At 39.9% G+C, this 19,542-nt stretch overlaps 1 protein-coding gene across 2 annotated transcripts in view; it reads left to right on the forward strand.

The window, feature by feature from the left end:
* Window positions 1–311: 311 nt before the first annotated feature.
* Window positions 312–19,542, forward strand: part of MAPRE2 (microtubule associated protein RP/EB family member 2) — a 162,903-nt gene continuing 143,672 nt past the window's right edge. The window contains exon 1 of one of the 2 annotated variants that reach the window (XM_054537547.2): window positions 312–553. Coding sequence is in view for 1 of the 2 variants with exons in the window: in XM_054537546.2 (XP_054393521.1) it covers window positions 1,989–2,012 (24 nt within the window). In the remaining variant the exon portion in view is untranslated. Of the gene's footprint in view, window positions 554–1,837; window positions 2,013–19,542 lie in introns of those variants that run through there. The other variant, XM_054537546.2, reaches the window with a different exon arrangement.

Consider the following 19,542-nt stretch of genomic DNA (forward strand, 5'->3'; position numbering starts at 1 on the left):
TTAATTGTATTAGAATTGTCTAGTTTAATTAGTAATATTCATGACAAAATTAGTTTGCCCCTTATCATCAATCGTGCTCCAGGTAGGAGTACAAACACTTGGTGTAAAAAGCAGATGCACCCCTGTTGGTGTGCAAGCCCCCGTTTGCAGGTAATTAATTCACAGTGTGGCGGCCCCTTTTCAAGCTCCCTCTGCAAGCCGCGCCGGCCTCCTCCCTCTCGAGTGGGGTCAAACCACTTAGTTTATTTCACCCGCTGGCACTTTCTTCCCTGTCACGAATTCAGCCTGGCTTCCTTTGGCCTGAGACAGCGTCTTCAGGCGGGTCGGCTCGGACCTGCCCAGTGGGGCGCCCACCCGCACCCGCACCCGCACCCGCACCCGCGGGAAGGGGCGGCGCTGGCCGGGGTCTCTCGGGTGGACTCGCGGAGCGGCGGCGGCGGTGGCAGACTGCAAGTCACGTGCGACAGAGGAGGCGGAGCGCGGCGGCCGGGTGGGTGGAGAAAACAAAGCCCCCAGCTGTCAGCAGAGGAAGGAGGCGACAGCGCCGGAGCAGGTGAGTCAAGTGCATTTAAAGCGGTACCGCCCTGGCGCACCCCGACACCCCCTGCCCTGAAGCAGTCCCTCCCAGGCCAAGGGCTGGCTGCGCCTCCTCCGGCCGCTGAGGTCTGCCGCCCGCGGGGCTCGGAGCAAGCGGAACCGGGGGTCCAGAGTCTAGCAAGAAGTTGTGCAAGGGTCGGCTAGGCGGTCTCCGGGTGTGCACCCCGCCGCTCTCCCGCGGGCCACATCTCTGGTTCGGTGCCCCAGCTCTGTGCACCCCAGGAAAGGGGAGGGAGGGAGTTGGGGCTGCCACGCTGGCAGAAGCGAAGTGGACTGGTTCTGAGGGGTGAGGCTGGGGCTGTCCAGGGTAGGAAGACGGCGTTGGTGAAGGAGGGGGGCTCGCAATTACGCGACCGCGGCGCACGACCCTCCAGGCTCTAGTTGGGGCGCCGGGACTGAGAGAGCTGGGGGCGCTGGCAGGGGCTGCGTGCTTGGAGGCAGATCAGGAAGTGCAGCGCGCTGGCGCTCGCCCGCTTGGGAGCATCCCCTGGACCCCGGGCACTTCCCCTTCGGCAGCCACCACTCTACCACTCCGACGCCGGCCACCATCCGCGCTCCCGGGACTCAGGAGCCGGGTGGGTGCAAAAGGAAGCGGGTTGTTATTCTGCGCCCAAGCGTCTCTTCTGCAGGGAGCCCCGGGAGCGCAGGGCGAAGGCTACTCAGCGACTTCGCACTGGGCTTAGTGGGAAATTCTTCGGTCTGCCCTTAGAAGGGCTGTGCGGAAGCCAGAAATCCCACAAAGAGCCGGGAGAGGGGTGGACGCGGAAAGCCGTCCCCTCTGAACCTGGGTCGCTCGATAAAGCTGACTTTCAGACCCCAAAAGGGCTAGTGGGTTTGGTCACTCCTCCAGTGACTTCGTCAATCCAGTGCTAAGGGCAGAGCCGTAACCTCGGAGAAGGGGCGCTGCAGCCATTTGATCAGGAGAAGCCTTTGTCTTAACCCCCAAGCCCCTCCTGCTAGTCCTCGCTGGGTCAGTAGCGCTGGGAGTAATTAATATTACGAACATTAGCCTTTCCTTCACCTCCGCACCAGCCAACACTGCTGTCCCCTCCCTGAGTGTGTTCTCTATCACTTGCTCACATCTCCTTTTCCAAAAAAAGAACAAAAGGAAAATAGTGTAGACCCGCTAGGCAGGAAGAGGTCACTAAAAATACTATCGTGCTGTCAATGTAGAATGAAGGGTTAAGCGCTCAAACCCGCGCCCGCGCGCACCGAAACGGAAGAACTTCCTTGATTAGCATAGTATCGACCCTGGGGCCGCGCTGCGAGGCGGAGGTTCGGTCCCAGCTGGGGTGAAGTGTGCAGACCGGTCGCGATTGTGGTCAGACGAAGCACCTACTTCTAATCTGAGGACCCGCGATTTACACCTTTGCTGAATAGGACACTGTGGAATGAAACAGAACAGAGATCAAAAGGTAATCTGAAGAATGGCAACATTTCCCCTGCTTCTCCTGAACGCTAAATTTGGCCAAATTTTTATCAAGCAAAAAGGGGTATGGTTCTTGGTTAGCCAGTGTCCCCTCTGGAAATGAAATGCTTCCTTACTTTGCTTTCGTTCTTTTCTGCCAAACTGATTAAAGACATCAGTAGGGGTAAGATAAGAGGTCCGGGAGCTCACCGAGTGATTGGTAGATAAGCTTAACTGGTAAATTTTCCTTGCGTGGGTAGAGCTATGCTTCTTCAAAGCACTGGTTCTCAAATTTTGCTGCATAGTGGAATCATCTGGGGAGCTTTGAGAACTCCTGATGTCCTGATCACATCCCAAACTATTTAAATCAGGTTGTTTGGGAGTGAGAAATAGGCATAGTATTCAAAAGCAAAAACAACTCCAGGTAACTTCATTGTGCAGCCAAGTTGGGGAAACTCTGTAGCAAAGGAAGATTTCAGCGGCCAGCAGCAGCAGGCATTGCAAGACAAGATGCCACTTTAACTACTTGAGTGGGTGAGAGGAAAAGACGCTGAAACTGGAGTGCGGATGACTAACACCCTGGGGCGGGGAACTGTCATCTAGCAGCCTAGCTGGTGGTGACACCTACCACATCATTTTTCCCTTCCCTGGCTAGGGTCTGATTGGAAAGATCGAAGCTTACTTCAATGCCTGGTTTCTGCACTGTTGTTAAGGGAGACGGATAGAAACTTCCATTCCTGTGATGACTCATGTGTAGCAGGCAGAAGGGAAACCCAGCAGAAACATACTCCAGCAGCCTGGTGAGTCAGCAGGCTGCACTGCGATCCCAGTGAATAGGAAGTAATTACAGCGAGTAGTTTGTTGACATGCACAAACTGCACTCCTTTGAAAGCATATTTTAATATCTGATGAGGATCTACTTGCTTGCAGGAGCCACTCCCTTTGTGGCACCCCATTCTGCCTGTTTCATATAATGCTCTCTTCTGTTAGAAGGGGAAACACAAAGCTAACTAGACATCCTGTAACTTCCTTGGTGGGAAGCATATAAAAAAAATTGTTGGGAAAGTGTAAACTGGTTTGGGTTATTTCAGTTATGTGAAGTAGAAAGGTTGAATATGTAACACATAAATTTTGCATACAGAAAAGTCAAGTACTACTTGATTATACATCCAGGAGTGAATTAAATGATCTATTTAAATAGAAATGGTTACACTTAACATTTTACATAAAACTTCATGTTGGCTATTAACCAAAGGTTTCCTGCCTTTAAAAAAGTCATCCCGAAAGGATTACTCCAGGATAACCTGTTATCTCTGGTTCTCTGGATCTTTAAACAGGTTATCTTAGAGTCATCAAAAAACAAACTTTCTCTTTCTTCTTTCAGTTTTAATACCTCTTCACTATTTTTAATGTCACTATCACTCTCTGTACTGTTATCTAAATGCTTTCTTCCCCATCCTCAATTTCTTTTTCTTTCTTTTTTTTTTTTTTTTTTTGAGACGGAGTCTCACTCTGTTGCCCAGGCTGGCATGATTTCGGCTCACTGCAAACTCCGCCTCCGGGTTCAAGTGATTCTCCTGCCTCAGCCTCCTGAGTAGCTGGGGTTACAGGCACACACCGTCATGCCCAGCTAATTTTTGTATTTTTATAGAGATGGGGTTTCGCCATGTTCGCCAGGCCGGTCTTGAACTCCTGACCTGAGGTGATCCACCCACCTCGGCCTCCCAAAGTGCTGGGATTACAGGCGTGAGCCATCGCACCGGCCCTCGATTTCTTTAAGGAGGAACAACAGTGTCTTGCACACAGCAAGCACTCAATATTTTTGGCCGTTGAAATTTATCTGAACCTCTCTTAGAGCATCTATTGTAGCTTGCTTGGTATTCTATTTTCTCATAGGGGCCTTAGTGTCTGTAGCCCCCAAAGCAGGGGCACAGACTCTGTGAGTTATTGATACTGCTTGTTCGTACTGAAGAGTATCAAAAGATGGGAAGAATATTGAAAACCAAAGCATCCTGAGTACATTCAGTTTGTTGTTTTCCAAGACAGACATTCCAGATATATAGAAGCCAAAGTCCTGTTACAATTCTTACTTGCTATGATAGCTTATTTGTTCACTTACATTTTATACCCAACAATTTAGCATTTTGAGCATAACTAATAATTGTTATCACATTTAACCACACTCTGATGGGCCAAAAAGCACTTCACAAAATTTCACTCTCTACCCTTTATTATGAAAAAGTACATACGAATTTATTGAGCTAGGAGAAACATTATAGAATAGATTAATAGTTAAGTAGCTTTTATTTTCACCTGTGTATTGCCCATTAAAATAGCATAAGTACATTTAAATAGCCACCATATTAAAAGTAAGAAGTTGGATGTATTTTATGATAAGTACAACCAAAACTAAATGTTAATAAGAATTTCCAAAGGCCAAAATGATATAAATACATTCATTCTCACTTCTTTGCAGCTTAGAAAAAGAATGGGGGAGGCACTTCTGAAATGTCAACACCTTTTTGGGAGGCATAAGAGATAAAGTAGTTTAGAAAAATAGAATTAACTTTGGGAGGCCCAGGCAGGTGAATCACCTGAGGTCAGGAGTTCAAGACCAGCCTGGCCAAACATGGTGTAATCCCGTCTCTACTAAAAATATGAAAATTACCCAGGCATGGTGGCACACACCTGTAGTCCCAGCTACTCGGGAGGCTGAGGTGAGAGGATCGCTTGAACCTGGGGAGGCAGCAGAAGTTGCAGTGATCCAAGATTGCACCACTGCACTCCAGCCCAGGGGACAGAGAGGGAGATGCCATCTAAAGAAAAAAAAAAAAGGCTAATCGGATTACTCCATATTAATCAGAAACTATTTCTCAGAGTATGATATATACCTAGCTCTGTAATATTTACAAGTAGGCTAAAAGAGGTAGAGTAGAAGTGTGTCATCTCAATTTTATAAGCTCTAAACTGTCTGAGAACAGACGAGAACCACCCAGTCTTATTACCTTGAATTTATACAGCCCTTTGGTCTTACTAACATATCAGGGCTTAAACATAATTGGGTAAATGGTATTCCCAGGTGCCAAATTACACAAGTGAATCCAACAAGTTAGGTGATCCTGGCAATGCCAAGGCATTGACTCCTGGATTATTGACTCCTTTTCCAGTGTTCATTGCATCATACAGGTTTTGATGTAGTCTTGCCTGGAGGCTTTGGCTACACAAGACTTGTTTGAATTAACTCCTTCCTCCTTAAAAAGTAGAAACTTCACATACATCATTCTCTCAGCGACTTTATTCTTCTTTTTTTTTTGGTGGGGGGGTGGGGGGGCACGGAGTCTCGCTCTGTCGCCCAGGCTGGAGTGCAGTGGCGACATCTCGGCTCACTGCAAGCTCCGCCTCCCGGGTTCACTCTATTCTCCTGCCTCAGCCTCCCGAGTAGCTGGGACTACAGGCGCCCGCCACCACACCCGGCTAATTTTTTGTATTTTTAGTAGAGACGGGGTTTCACCGTTTTAGCCAGGATGATCTCGATCTCCTGACCTCCTAATCCGCCCACCTCGGCCTCCCAGAGTGCTGGGATTACAGGCATGAGCCACTGCGCCCAGCCAACTTTATTCTTGAATAATTAACATTTGGAATTAACCAACCCCAAACATGTTGAGCCATCTTTAGCTTTTTATCTAGGTAACCAAAATAATAAGTTCTTCAAATCTTTTTCCAAGTCATAGAAGCATAAACTTCACTAGAGACCCTTAGAGATTAGTTCCACTGCCCATAGAAATCTTAAATGCCTGGTGCTTCTTCACTAAGGAGTCCTCCAACTTATGCTTGACTGTCTCCCTCAAAGCACATTCCCATCTCTCCTTGCAGCATTCACCTATCGGAGGCCACAAAGAATAAATCCAACTCTACATAATTCACCCGCAACCATCTTAAACATTGAAAGAGAATTTATACTCTTTAATCTGAGATAAGGAAAAGTCTGGCTTTGGTATTTCAAATCTCTTAATTTCACAAAATTTTTGTTCCAAATTTGCAAGATTTGAGAAGTATCCAAAATTGTGTTTCTTAAACCAGAGCTTTATAGAATAGAATTAATTGGTAAATTTGCTTCCAATAAACCTAATCTAGTAATCTATCACTTCTAAAATCACTGACAAACTTCATACAATTACATTAAGCTGTGTTGAGATAAAACTCACGACTCCATCTGTTTCTAGAATCAGCAAACTATGACCCGTTGCTTGTTTTGTATGACCTTGAAGCCAAGATTGGTTTTTATATTTTTTCAGTCATGGAAAAATATCCAAAGAAGAAAACACTTGAGAACACTTGAAAATTATATGAAATTCAAATTTCTGTGTCCAAAATAAAGTTTTATTGGACTGCAGCCATACTTATTTGTTTACATCTTGTCTGTGGCTGTGGCAGCATGGAATTGTTGAACCAAAGACTGTATGCCCACAAAACCTAAAATATTTACAGCAAAACTGCAGACCTCTGATTTACCCCAGTTTAACATACTTCAAATTTTAAATAAAAATTTGTTCACTTAATGCCTTAGTCTTTTTTGTTTTTGTTTTTGTTTCCCTTAGAAAAGGTTAAGAAAAAAAGTAGTTACCAACCATAGGTCAACTAATCACTAAAAATAAAAGAGAGTTTATTTTCATAATCTTCTTGTGTATGTACTTTGTGAAAAGCAGTATACTTCTAAATATATGAATTTTAGTGATATGGTCAACCATAAAACTTCTGAATCCAAACAAGCCCAAATAGTGCAATACTAACTAGTAATAGTTTCCAGAGCTCTAGAAAATGTGAAAACATGTCCTTAAGAGCAATCCCAGTGTGAACAGTTGCCTTAACTCTTTAGTCAATGTTTTTCCAACCTATGAGGGCCTTCGTATGCTTGTTTTAGTATATGAAGACATAATTTGGAAATTTATTCAGATTTAGAAACTTTTTATTGACTGTCACTTCAAACACTTAACATGATGTGGAAACTTGCTGTTTTTGGAAATAGCTCTACTATTTTATTTCTTTTCGTTTAATTTCATTTATTTTGAGACAGTCTCATTCTGTCTCCCAGGCTAGAGTGCAATGGTACTGTCTCGGCTCACTGCAACCTCCACCTCCCAGGTTCAAGTGATTCTCATGCCTCAGCCTCCCAAGTAGCTGGGATTACAGGCACATGCCACCATATCCAGCTAATTTTTATGTTTTTAGTAGAGATGAGGTTTCACCATGTTGGCCAGGTTGGTCTCAAACTCCTGACTTCAAGTGATTCACCCGCCTCAGCCCCCTTAAGTGCTGGGATTACAGGCATAAGCCACAGTGTCTGGCCTGGAAATAGCACTCCTTTTCTAAAACATGCATTTAATGTAAATTGCTTGCTACTTGTAATGGCAAGGATTACTAAATACGAAAAAGATATACACGGTTACTAACACTGCTAAAGCTGACATTGTGCTGCGGACAATTTTGTTTAAAATTTCCAAATTCAAAAGTAGACCAGATTATAATCCAGAAATTCAAAATTCATCTTAAATTATTTCCAGTCAGCTCAAAGCTGGAAAGATTACTATTAAGATTCTAGAAAGGATATTTGAAAATAATAACTACATTGATGAGAACTAGTCTCAATTTTTTATTGTAAGTGTTGCTTGTCATAAAACTTCCTTCAGCTAAAAGAACTTCCTCCTTTTGACGAATTGTTAATGCCACAGAATGGGAGTTTGCTATGAGTTTCACTTAGATAATAGAGCAACTTTAAGAGTTATATATAACTGGTGTTCTCTTCACCCCTTCCAGAATCAGCTGCAATTTATAGACTGAAAAGACAAAGGGATTCCTTTTTCACCAAATTAAAAAACACATTATAATTAATATAAGTTTTGAGGTACCTAACGTCAGCTAAATTATTTCTAAAAGCAAAAACTTGCAATTGTATTTAATCCCACCCTAACACTATTGATAGTAATGGCATGTTAGGTCACTAACTTCCACGTTAACCCCTAGTGCATCTGATGGGGGAAAGGAGGAAAGGGATGGCTGGAGATTGATATATAACTCCCATGCTGACTGGGTAAGGAACCAATCCAAGTAAAATTAACTGCCCTCGTTTATCATAATCTACATTCACATTTTAATAATGTATTAATATATACAATATATATTTATATATATTATTTAATATATAGTTATATATTATATAATGTATAATATATAAAAATATATAAAATATATTATACAATATATAAAATATATAATATAAAATATATAAAATATAATATATAATATATAATATATATAATATATAAACTATAAACTATAATATATTATACGTAAATATAATAATTAATATATAACATATAAATATATAATAATATAATCTATAATATATAAATATATATTATATAATGTATAAAATATAAAATATATTATATAATATATAATATAATAATATATAAATATATATTTTATAATATATTATATATTATGTAATATATAAATATATATTATATTTATATAATATATAAATATATATTATATTTATATAATATATAAATATATATTATATAATATATAATATATAAATATATATTATATTTATATAATATATAATTATATATTATATTTATATAATATATAATTATATATTATATTTATATAATATATAAATATATATTATATAATATATAATATATAATATATATTACATAATATATTATATATAATATAATATATAATATATAAATATATATTATATAATATGTAATATATAAATATATATTATATAATATGTAATATATAAATATATTATATAATATGTAATATATAAATATATTATATAATATGTAATATATAAATATATATCATATATTTGTTTAATACCTTGTTGAAATAATCCTTAATAAGCTGTCTCTTTTAACCCCCTAGAAAAGAGGTAAAGTATCTTCCAGGTATGAAATATATAGCCTATTCTATACATGTAGCACTAATAGTTCTCTCCAAATTAATTTCTATAATTAGAAAATAGTTAGGCTTACTATATTTTTACTAGAGCAGGGACTTCGTAATTATCAATTGCTTAAACAGAGGCAAATATCCAAAAGTCTTCTGCTAACAGGCAAATCTTGGTCCCAACTTATTATAAACATCATGGCAGGAATGACTATCGGTATTTGAAGTAGGTAGGAGGTGGGTAAATACACAAGAAAAGGTACCTAGAAATGAGTAGATTCCTTTGTTTTGCTGAAGTACCTGAAACTATTTACTGCACATCATACATAAAAATGAAATGAGATGATTAGCTTGCCCCTTTAAAAGCTGGTAAAGGCTTTCAAAAACCGGTAAGAGATAACAGGGCCTGAAACCACCTTGTACATTCCTTCCTTCTTTCAAAGATCATCTTAAATCTGATCAATTTAACAACATTTGATATTAAGAAGAAAAACCTTTCATGATTCTTACCAAGAAACTACTATCTTAGCTTTCCCACTGAGCTGCTTCAGCTCTCCATAAAGTGGAAAAAAACAGAGATCTTACAAGAAAGACCTTGCTGGTTTTGCTCCACCTGGTTCTTCCTGGGAAAGAAGCTATTGATATAAGTAAGGCTCTTCGGTAGTTTCACTTCCAGCTTGCCCTCTATTGTGATTTTTTTAAAAGTGTGGTCTCCTGGGCACAGATCCCCTAAAAGGAGCTTCCACAAATTAGCAGCAGTAATAACCAAGTGTGTGATGTAGTATTGGCAAATCCAGAAGCAAGTCCCTCTACAGTTGAAATGTTTAGGCAACACGGTCAGTGGGTCTGTTAATTCTCCATCCCAGCACCTGACCTTCAGCACTTCAAGATAAATTACAATCTGGAGATATGCTTTCCTCTAGGGTTGCCAGGTAAAATACAGGATAACCAGTTAAATTTGATTTTAGATAAGATTTGTTTTAGTGTATCTGAATTTGAATTAACCAAGCATTTCATTTTTCTGTTATTTGGTTTTTAATTTTTATTTTTGCTAAATTCAGCAATCCTACTTTTATGATACAATAGATTTCAAAATGACTAGCTTTCCTGGTCTGTAAAAGATCTGAGGTTATATTTATGAGATAATGAATTAAAAATGTCTTAGCTGCCTTCACTTACTAAAGGAAAAAAAGCCATTAACTGAAGTTTTTTTGCACAATTTACTAGATTGAGAGGAAATAAAAAGTAAAACAAGAACTAGAGAATTAGCAATCTTTTTAATTTTGTAAGATATTTTAAAGTACTTTCTATTCTTTCACCAATTTTTTAATAGAATAAATACTTCAGTAGGTATATAGTTCAAGTAGGGCTAACATGAGAAATCCATCAATGATGTCAACAGTATGTTCCTAATCAAAGTGAGATTCCAAGTGGTTGCAATGATGCCTTGCTACCTAGATGAGGCATCAGCATCACCTAGGAGTGTCTTAAAATGCAGAATGTGAGACTCCATTCCAGACTTCCTCAATCAGAATCTTCACGTTAACAAATGAATACAGGTGAATCACATGCATGTTGAAGTTTGAGAAGCCCTGAACTAGAGGATTCACTTTTTCCACACATTAAATTGGTATTTTTGTTTAATACCTTGTTGAATAATCCTTAATAAGCTGTCTGTTTTAACCCCCTAGAAGATAGATAAAATATCTTCCAGGTATGAAATCATTGTATTTCTATTTTATTCATACAAAATTCCTAAATGGCCATTTATAATATTATGAATCAATGTGGAAAAATATTTTTTTTTTTGAGACAGGCTCTCTCTCTGTTGCCCAGGCTGGAGTGCAGTGGTACAATCACCATTCACTGCAGCCTCCACCTCCCAGGCTCAAGTGATCCTCCCACCTCAGCCTCTTGAGTAGCTGGGACTATAGCCGCATGCTGCTATGCCCAGCTAATTTGTGTATTTTTTGTAGAGACGGGGTTTCACCATGTTGCCCAGGCTGGTCTCAAACTCCTGGGAACAAACAATCCACCCACCTCGGCCTCCCAAAGTGTTGGGATTACAGGCGTGAGCCACCACGCCTGGCCTATAAGTCAACTTTTTCAAAGACCTCATGGAATAAATGAACAACCTAATATATAATTCTGGATTGTCCTTGATTAACCTGTAAATTAGGTGGATCACAATTCCTGGCACTCAGATCACCAGCAAATCTCTTTTGTTTTTCATTTTATTATTGTAACTTACAGAACAGTATTTATATACCAATACCACATATTCATATACTTGTATCTCCAGATTCCTCTAAAACTGGACAAAAGGAGATCCACTTGGGTCTATGGGAGATTCCAAACTATTCTTGTGAAATTTAAAGTTTTTAAAAGTAACAAAAAGAGTCCATAGATAATCCTTTTTGAGTTCTAAAACCTCACTTCTTTATGCCTGCTTTCCTGTCTTTTAGAAATTATGGTATTGTATCATAGAATGAATTCTGAAATTGGAGGAAGAATGCCAAGTAGCTTGAGTTTTAAAACTGATTCTGCTGCTAACTGGGTAACTTTAGAAGTGTTATTAACATCCTTCATCAACATCCTTCAAATTGAGTTTTTTCATCTGTCAAATAGAGAAAGCGAAGTCTGACAAGAGTTACAAGATCAGATAACATCTGTGTACATCTTTATGACTGTAGGACGTACAGTGATGTCCTAAGACTTGTTTAATGATCTGCTTCATATAGGGCTGGCAGTTGACTATTATAGGATGTGGTTTCCTGCAACATGCCTGATTTTGAAGAAGGGTGATGTTCATTTAACTGTTCCATCTACACACTGGGAACAAAGCCACAGAGCATGTATCTTACATGTAGCTGCTGGCTATATATGTCCATGTCAGCCACACACTCCCTTCTGCTCCTCAGAACCTTAAAGTTCTCCTCATGGCTGGGGAACAGTGATGTGCTCCAGGGCACCAAGCAATGGATTCCTCAGCAGACATTGCTCTGTGAAATCAAAAGACAGGTTTTCTTTTGTTTTGTTTTTTTTCTTCTAGAATTCTGTATAATCTTGCCTGCACTCTCTCTCAGGAAATGATTATTACCACATTATTACATAATTGTGATTAGTTATTCAGTAGCTTTTTATCTTATCCAATCATACAACCCCAAATTGGAAGAGCCTGAACAGTCATTTTCTTAAAACATCCCAGGGCAGAATTTCCACCACTAGCACACAAAGGAGAAATCTATTTATCCTTTTGTTGTTTTAATAAACATAGATTCATTAGTGAGAGCTCAAACCAAAAAAGGAAGGAGGGGTGTGGGAGGAAGTACTCCTAATGTTAACCACCCTCATGCAACTATTACAAAAACTATTTTTATTATTGTGTAAAGTTCTTCTTGTCTGTACTTACATTCAACAATGTCTTACGTAAAATGTTCCCTTAGCATTTTTAATGTTCCCTTTATCCAGCTTAATGTCTCTAGCTTTGGGGTCTTTGCCTGTGCCTTCTCTCGCTCTTCTGTCTTGGATGTCTTAGTTGATTCAAGCTTGGACTTTGTCTTATCTCAGGTTCTTGGTATGCAAAATGTGTGGTTCACCTGTGTGTGGTGGCTCATGCCTATAATGCCAGCATTTTGGGAGGCTCAGGCAGGAGGATTTATTGAGGTTAGAAATTCAAGACCAGCCTGGGCAACATAGTGAGACCCTATGTTTACCAAAAAATTTTGAAAAAATTGCCAGGCATGGTGCTGTGCTTATAATCCCAGATGCTTGGAAGGCTGAGGCAGGAGGATCACTTGAACCTGGGAGTTTAAGGCAGCAGGGAGCTATGATCACGCTACTGCACTACAGCTCGGGAAACAGAGTGAGACATTCCCTCTCTGTCTCTCTTTTTTTTTTTAATTGCGGTCCACTGACCAGTGGCATCAGCATCACCTGGGAGCATCTCATAAATGCAGAACCTCAGGGTCTTCTACAGACATTCTCATTCAGAATCTGAACTTTAGGAGGATCCCCAGGTAATCTGTTGTTTAGTATTAATATCTGAGAAACATTGATATGGAAAGCCTTTCCTAACCTCCTAACCATGGTCTCCACCCATCTCAATGGGGTGAGTTAGGTGGCCCATATTTGCTTTGCTTTTCATCCCCCCTGCATGTCAATCCATTGAAGATTGCAATAAACTTGCATTCATCTCCACATCCCCAGATTCCAGCACAGTGCTTGATACAAGATTTTAACTTTGGGAATTGTTTCATTTTCCAATACAATGATTTATAGATGAAGAATTGCAATGAGAATCTTCTTGTGCACTCAGAAAGGGTGCTCTCCACCATGGGACTGCTGTTTGTTAGAGGGTCCCCTTTCACTGCAGTCTTTCTTATAAAAAACATGCTTGGTGGGGAATGCTTCTCTGTGAATAATTTCTGGAAATCCACTGCCAAAATTTCATTTCTTCTGTTTTGTTAAATACTAGTACCTCTGGGAGGTATGGCATTTGAGGCTTGGTGTGAGGGTTGACCAATTTGCAGGTTTTGGTAAGTGTTTAGAAGGAACAGAATGCTTATCTGACAGCAGAGGGTAAGGAACACTAGGAAAGATATATGGTGGACTCTTGGAGAATTGATTTCTAACTCTGCCAGGTGTTGGGATATTTTTGTCTGGAATCTTAATGTAGGTCATTTTTTTCATTTAGAAAAACCCACATTTCTTATCTAAAAATCTCAGATGTGACTTTTTTCTCCAATCCTGACTCTCATCTATGACAAATTTCATCCGGCGCTACATTCAATGTAAACCACTGATGCCCTAGGGAATTTTTTTAGATGTTTGTTTTAAAATTTTAGACAGTCAAAAGCACGGTACTTCTACACTGACGTTTCTAAGTTATATTTAGATTTATCAGGCTGGGCATGGTGACTCATGCCTATAATCCCAACACTTTGGCAGGACAAGGCAGAAGGATCACTTGAGGCCAGGAAATCAAGGCCAGCCTGGACAATATACTGAGACTCCATCTGTATAAAAAGAAACACACAAAAAATTAAGCAATAACTGAACTATAGGGAGCTTTCACTGTATCCATGGATCCCTTGGTCTTTTCATTGTGGAAGGAATGTTTTGTGAACTTGGGGACAGATAATCTGATGTGGGGAGGATCAGCTCCTGAGCCTCTGCTTTTTGTTTTTCAACTTCTATTTTAGATTCAGAGGGGCACCTGCAGATTTGTTATAATGGTATATTGCATATGCTGAGGTTTGGGGTACAGCTGAACACATCATCCTGGTAATGAGCATAGTATCCAACAGGTAGTTTTTCAACCCTTGTCCACCTCCTCCTCCCTCTTTCCTCCCCTCTCTTCCTCTTCTCTCTCTCTCCCAATTCCCTTTTGTAGTCCCCAGTGTCCATTGTTCTCATCTTTACGTCTATGTATACCCAGTGTTTAGCTCCTACTTCTAAGTGACAGCATGCATCATTTGGTTTTCTGTTTCTGTGTTCGTTCCCTGAGCCTGTTTTGAGTAACAGGAGAGACCGAGTAGAGCTTTGGAACCAAGTTGTGCTCAGAAACAAGAAACGTCTGTCCTACAGAACTATTATTTGCCTTATTTGAAAGGAACGAGAGGCTCCTGGTACTGCTTACCCACAACTCTCACAATTAGCCACACAGACTGCAAGACTAAAAGGAGTATAATTATATTCCAGAATGTGTGGCCTTTTTTCTCCTCTTGGGAGTCTACCACTATATTATACTTACCCATCACCATGGACACAGCTCCAGGCGAGTTGTGAATTGGAGGTAGGTTCATCTCTTTAGTGGAAGAGTATGTCAGGCTGTCTTTCTGGAATCTCTTATCTGAGTGTCTGTGATGATGCTATTCATGGTAATTTGCCCAGACCTGGGACCTTGGGTGGGGTTTGTTAGGAGTCATCTGGCACCTTTAGAGTATAACTTGTTGAGCAATCTGATGCAGGTAAGCCATGCGGGATAGGTGAAACAATTGTTGTGTTCTGTGCTCTATAATATCAAGTCATATTTTGAGTCATATTTTCCCATGGGGTTTGTGGCCCATCCCAACGGGAAGAGATTTTTAACATTATGTTCTTGTGAGGCCTAGTGGTGTTTTAAGGGTTGCTATTGGAATCTGAAAGCTGTGTGAATTTTTTTGTTTTTTTATATTTTGGGTTTTCTTTTAACATTAAAGAATGATTCATAGCCCTGAGCTTTGTTACCACCCTGTTAATAATTTTGTGTGACTTTGGTTGAGCGACTTTTGGACTCTGATTTCTCTAGCTGAAAAATTATGTAAATATTGTTACTAATCATGAGTAGAGGCTCTAGAGATTAAAAAAATTAAAACAGCAAAAGTATTACAGACAAGTAAAATTAGAGAAATGATAAAGTGGAGGCAGCAATAGCTACTAAAATATTCAAAAGAAAACATGAAGTAAGACAAAGAATGGTTGTCTCTAACTACCCCTCTTAGTTCAAAGTCTGTGCAATGATCTTCACTCAAAACTTTTGCAAGTTGAGCACAACATCATTCTTATTGTTCTTTATTATATGAACAATAAGTTAATTTGAACTGATTGTCAAGGGACCTAGTTCTTGCCCCAGCTGTGCTTAAAGTACAATCTAAGCCAACTCAATTCACTTTTGTGACCTCTGGTCTCATAATAAAATGAAAGCATCCTACATAACTTTACCCATCCTCTCTCCACAAAATATCCCAGTGCTTGGAAAGGTGTTTGTTAATTCATTTTCTTATAATAAAATATAATAGAAAATAGAGTGGGAACTATATTTTTTTCCTTTGGGGAATCCATAAATTACATTTTAAACGTGAGGAAAACATGCAGTTTTGATAGTCCATTAGCACATTGAATTCTTTAAATTGGAATAGGCAGATGCAGTGATAAGTTTAAACATCCATTTAACATATGGAGAATGCCATTATAGCTGTTCAAAATACGAAAGCGGTGTGATTTCCGGCAGATCAGACACATTTTAAAAAGCACCCACTCAGAAAACTTCCTGAGCTCACGTTTCCCTGTGCATGTGGTTTTTAGTGTTGGGTTGTCTCTCCCTCAGTTGGTCTAGGCTGACAAACAAAGAGTCCATATATCATATCCCATTAGAGATAAGGGAAGACATGGAAAAAGCAGAACCACTGATCGAGTCCAGGAGTGAGTTGGATTGTGCTGCCTCAAAGTACAGGTCAAGACACTAAGGCCTGAATCTTGTGATTTTGTGCTACTGCACGATTACTGGACACTGATTTATTTATAAATGAATGAATGAGTGAGACAGGATCTCACTCTTGCTCACATTGGAGTGCAGTGATACAGACATAGCTCACTGCAGCTTCAAACTCCCGGGCCCAAGTGACCCTCCCAAGTAACTGGCAATATAGGCATACACCACCATTCCTGGCTTTTTTTTTTTTTTTTTTTACTTTTAATAGAGACAAGGTCATGTTTTGTTGCCCAGGGTGGTCTAGATCTCCTCGGCTCAAGGGATTTTCCTGCCTCTGCCTTCCAAAGTGTTGGGATTACAGGCATGAGCCATTGTGCCTGTCCCGGGCACTGATACAGCACCTGCCTGAGGCACTAGAGCAAGCAAGAACAAGAAGAAAATAGACTTAAAACACAGGGAGTGAACCAACTATAACAACCTTTTCTTTAACCCTAATCAAAGGGACTTCCCCTTTTTAAGACTGTAGTTGTGTCATGCTAGTGAGTACAGAAAGACCATACATCAACAGTTGTGAACAGAAGTGGGAATCATTTCTTCTCTTATGGCCCTGGCACCTAAAAATTAATGCCAAATGATGCCCAAAGAGGGATCTGTGATGAGCAAAGCCTTCTCCTGGCCAGGCCGTGTTGTTACTGTACTCTGGACCAGAGGTACAGCTCCACGACACTTTCTCACTCCTGATGGGAACAAATGAAGCTAGTTGTGTTTCTACCCATCTTGAATGTCTGGTATAATCAGAGGGTTGACAGAGAGGGTCTCACAAAATCAGTACATAACTCTTGAAATATACACCCTTCATTATTTATGCCGAATAACAAATTAAATGAATCATGGTGTTTTAGAGCTGAGAGCAACCTTGGAGATGATCTCATTTAATGCCATTTTATAGATGAAAAACTGAGGCATGGATTTTCTTTTCTTTTTTTTTTTTTTTTTTTACTAAAACCACTAGTAATTGCAAAGTTTTAAACGTTTATAGCACATCATTTGCTTTTGACAGTGCTTTGCAGATCATCTGAGCTGCTTCCTGGCTCTCCAGTACATTGTACTAACTGGGAGCATGGGGAGACATTTGCTGTCCCCATGGGGAATGAAAAAGGAAACCATGTGGGATGGGCAGGGGCAAGAAAGAAGAAAAACAAGCTCCTCTACGCTCCAAAAAATTTGAAGGAAATAAAGATATTAAGAACCGTGTTCGATGAAGTGATAGCTACAAAACATGTAATCCGTATAACAATCTTATGACACTATTCAACATTAAGCTAACAGAAGAAGTCTCAGTTGTGGTCAAAAGGTAGTTTTGTTTTTTGGCTTCTGTTTTTTGCTTTTTTCTTTCTTTTCCTAGGCTGCCAACCTTAGAGAGATGATGGTCAAACTGGGGCTGCCAAGGTCATGTATTACAGAAGAGGCAGCAAAAAAGGCCTTGGCAGGGCCAGAAAGGCCAGAGAAGGTCCTGTTCCAAGGATTTCTTGGAGCCCTTTTTATCGAGTCCACATCCACATGATCCCTGAAGATAGGTATTCCCTCCCATTCTGTTTAAGCTGTTAGTTTTCCCTAGATTTGATTCTATTTTAATATTTTATGTCCCTATAATCAAGTCCAAGGAGATATTTTCAAATTCAATAATAATAATGATAAATTTAATAAGTATTTTCCATGTACATAGAAATTTATAGTTGCTAAAGATTTTTATATGTAGCAGCAGCTCTTTAAGGAGCTGTACTTTACAGAAAACTGTAAAAACTGGGTCCCAGAGTTTAAGTGGCATGCCCAAAGTCACATAATTGGGAAAACCTCAAACCCAGGGAATGATACCCCAAGTCCCAATGCTGTTTATACCAGGCAGCTTTACAAATGATAGTTGAATTCTCAGGGTAGCCCTCAAAGATCCCTTTAACCCATAAAAGTATTAACTTATACCAGTATCTTAACCTCTGACCAACTCATATTTCCATAGAAACAGGCATAGGGTTTTAAAAACTTAGGTAAATACATTTTCTGGACACATCTCCCTGTGGATGAGGACTCCTGATATTCTAGCATCAGTGGTCACTTCTTTTCCCTCAGTTTGAAAATGCAAGTGCACCAAGAGAGGAATGTTATTATAAAGTGCAGACAATCTCAAAAGTCATTTTGAGCCTGACACTTTTAGGCAGAATAATGGTCCCAGTACGGTATACAGTTGTGGAATCAAGTAATGCAAAGTTTTTAAGTTTTTTAGCTCATTGTTTGCTATTCACAGAATTTGGCAGGACATCCAAGCATCTTCCTATCTCTCAAGCACTCTGGATATATGTGTGGCAACTTCATCTGATCCAATTGCCTACACAAAAAAATAACAGTGGCTTCACTGAGGGTGCTCATGTAACAAGATCCAGAGACAGCCATTTGAGTCAGCAGAGAAAAAATAACAAATTTTTGCTAAAACACTCTCTAATGCATTTGCACAAACTAGTTAATCAATTTGATACATATCATCTTCAAAAGGGGAGAACTTCCCTAAGAACCTGGAACTCTGGCTGAGTATGTTACCACTGGGGGCTAGGAATAAATACAGGAAGGAGGAGCAAGAAAAAAGTGGTGTGCACCAAGGATGGACTTCACAACCTTAGTTTTGCTTGCTTGGTGGTAAGGTCTAAGCTGTATGTTTGTGTCCATTGTTTGGTAGTAAGGTCTAAGCTCTACATTAGTTTATCTCAGTTGGGATCATGTGAGTGAATGGCTCCTTTACCAAGCGCATGTTAATCTGTCACCATAGCAGATTTTAGAAACAGCCTGAAGCACAGAGAGTGTGTGTGTGCCTTGCAACTCAAGGTGTGGTCTTTAGACCAGCAGCATCACCTAGAAGATTTTAGAAAGGCGGATTCTCATACCCCTCAACCCCTAGACGTACTGAATCATAACCTGCATTGTAACAAAATTCCCAGGTGATTCATAAAGTCAGGAAAGCGCTGTCACAGATGAACCTGATAGTTAAAATGCTTGTTTTCCTCAAATTTTCAGAATGAGAAAAACAAATGATCTTCAAACTCTATATGCTCCCCAAGAAAACAGCAGTCAGGAATTTTTCCACCCCTGCTGTCAATATCATTGCATTCACAGCCCTGTGATATGATTATTTTGTGTTTATTACCTCGGTGGTCCTCAACCTTTTTGGCACTAGGGACTAGTTTCGTGGAAGACAATTTTTCCATAGACTAGGGGTGGGGTGGAGGATGAGGGATGGTTTCGGGATGAAACTGTTCCACCTCAGATCATCAAGCATTAGATTCTCATAAGGAGCGCGCAACCTAGATCCCTCATGTACACAGTTCAC

This window comes from Pongo abelii, chromosome 17, assembly GCF_028885655.2.
Source record: "Pongo abelii isolate AG06213 chromosome 17, NHGRI_mPonAbe1-v2.0_pri, whole genome shotgun sequence".
Taxonomy (NCBI): Eukaryota; Metazoa; Chordata; class Mammalia; order Primates; family Hominidae; genus Pongo; species Pongo abelii.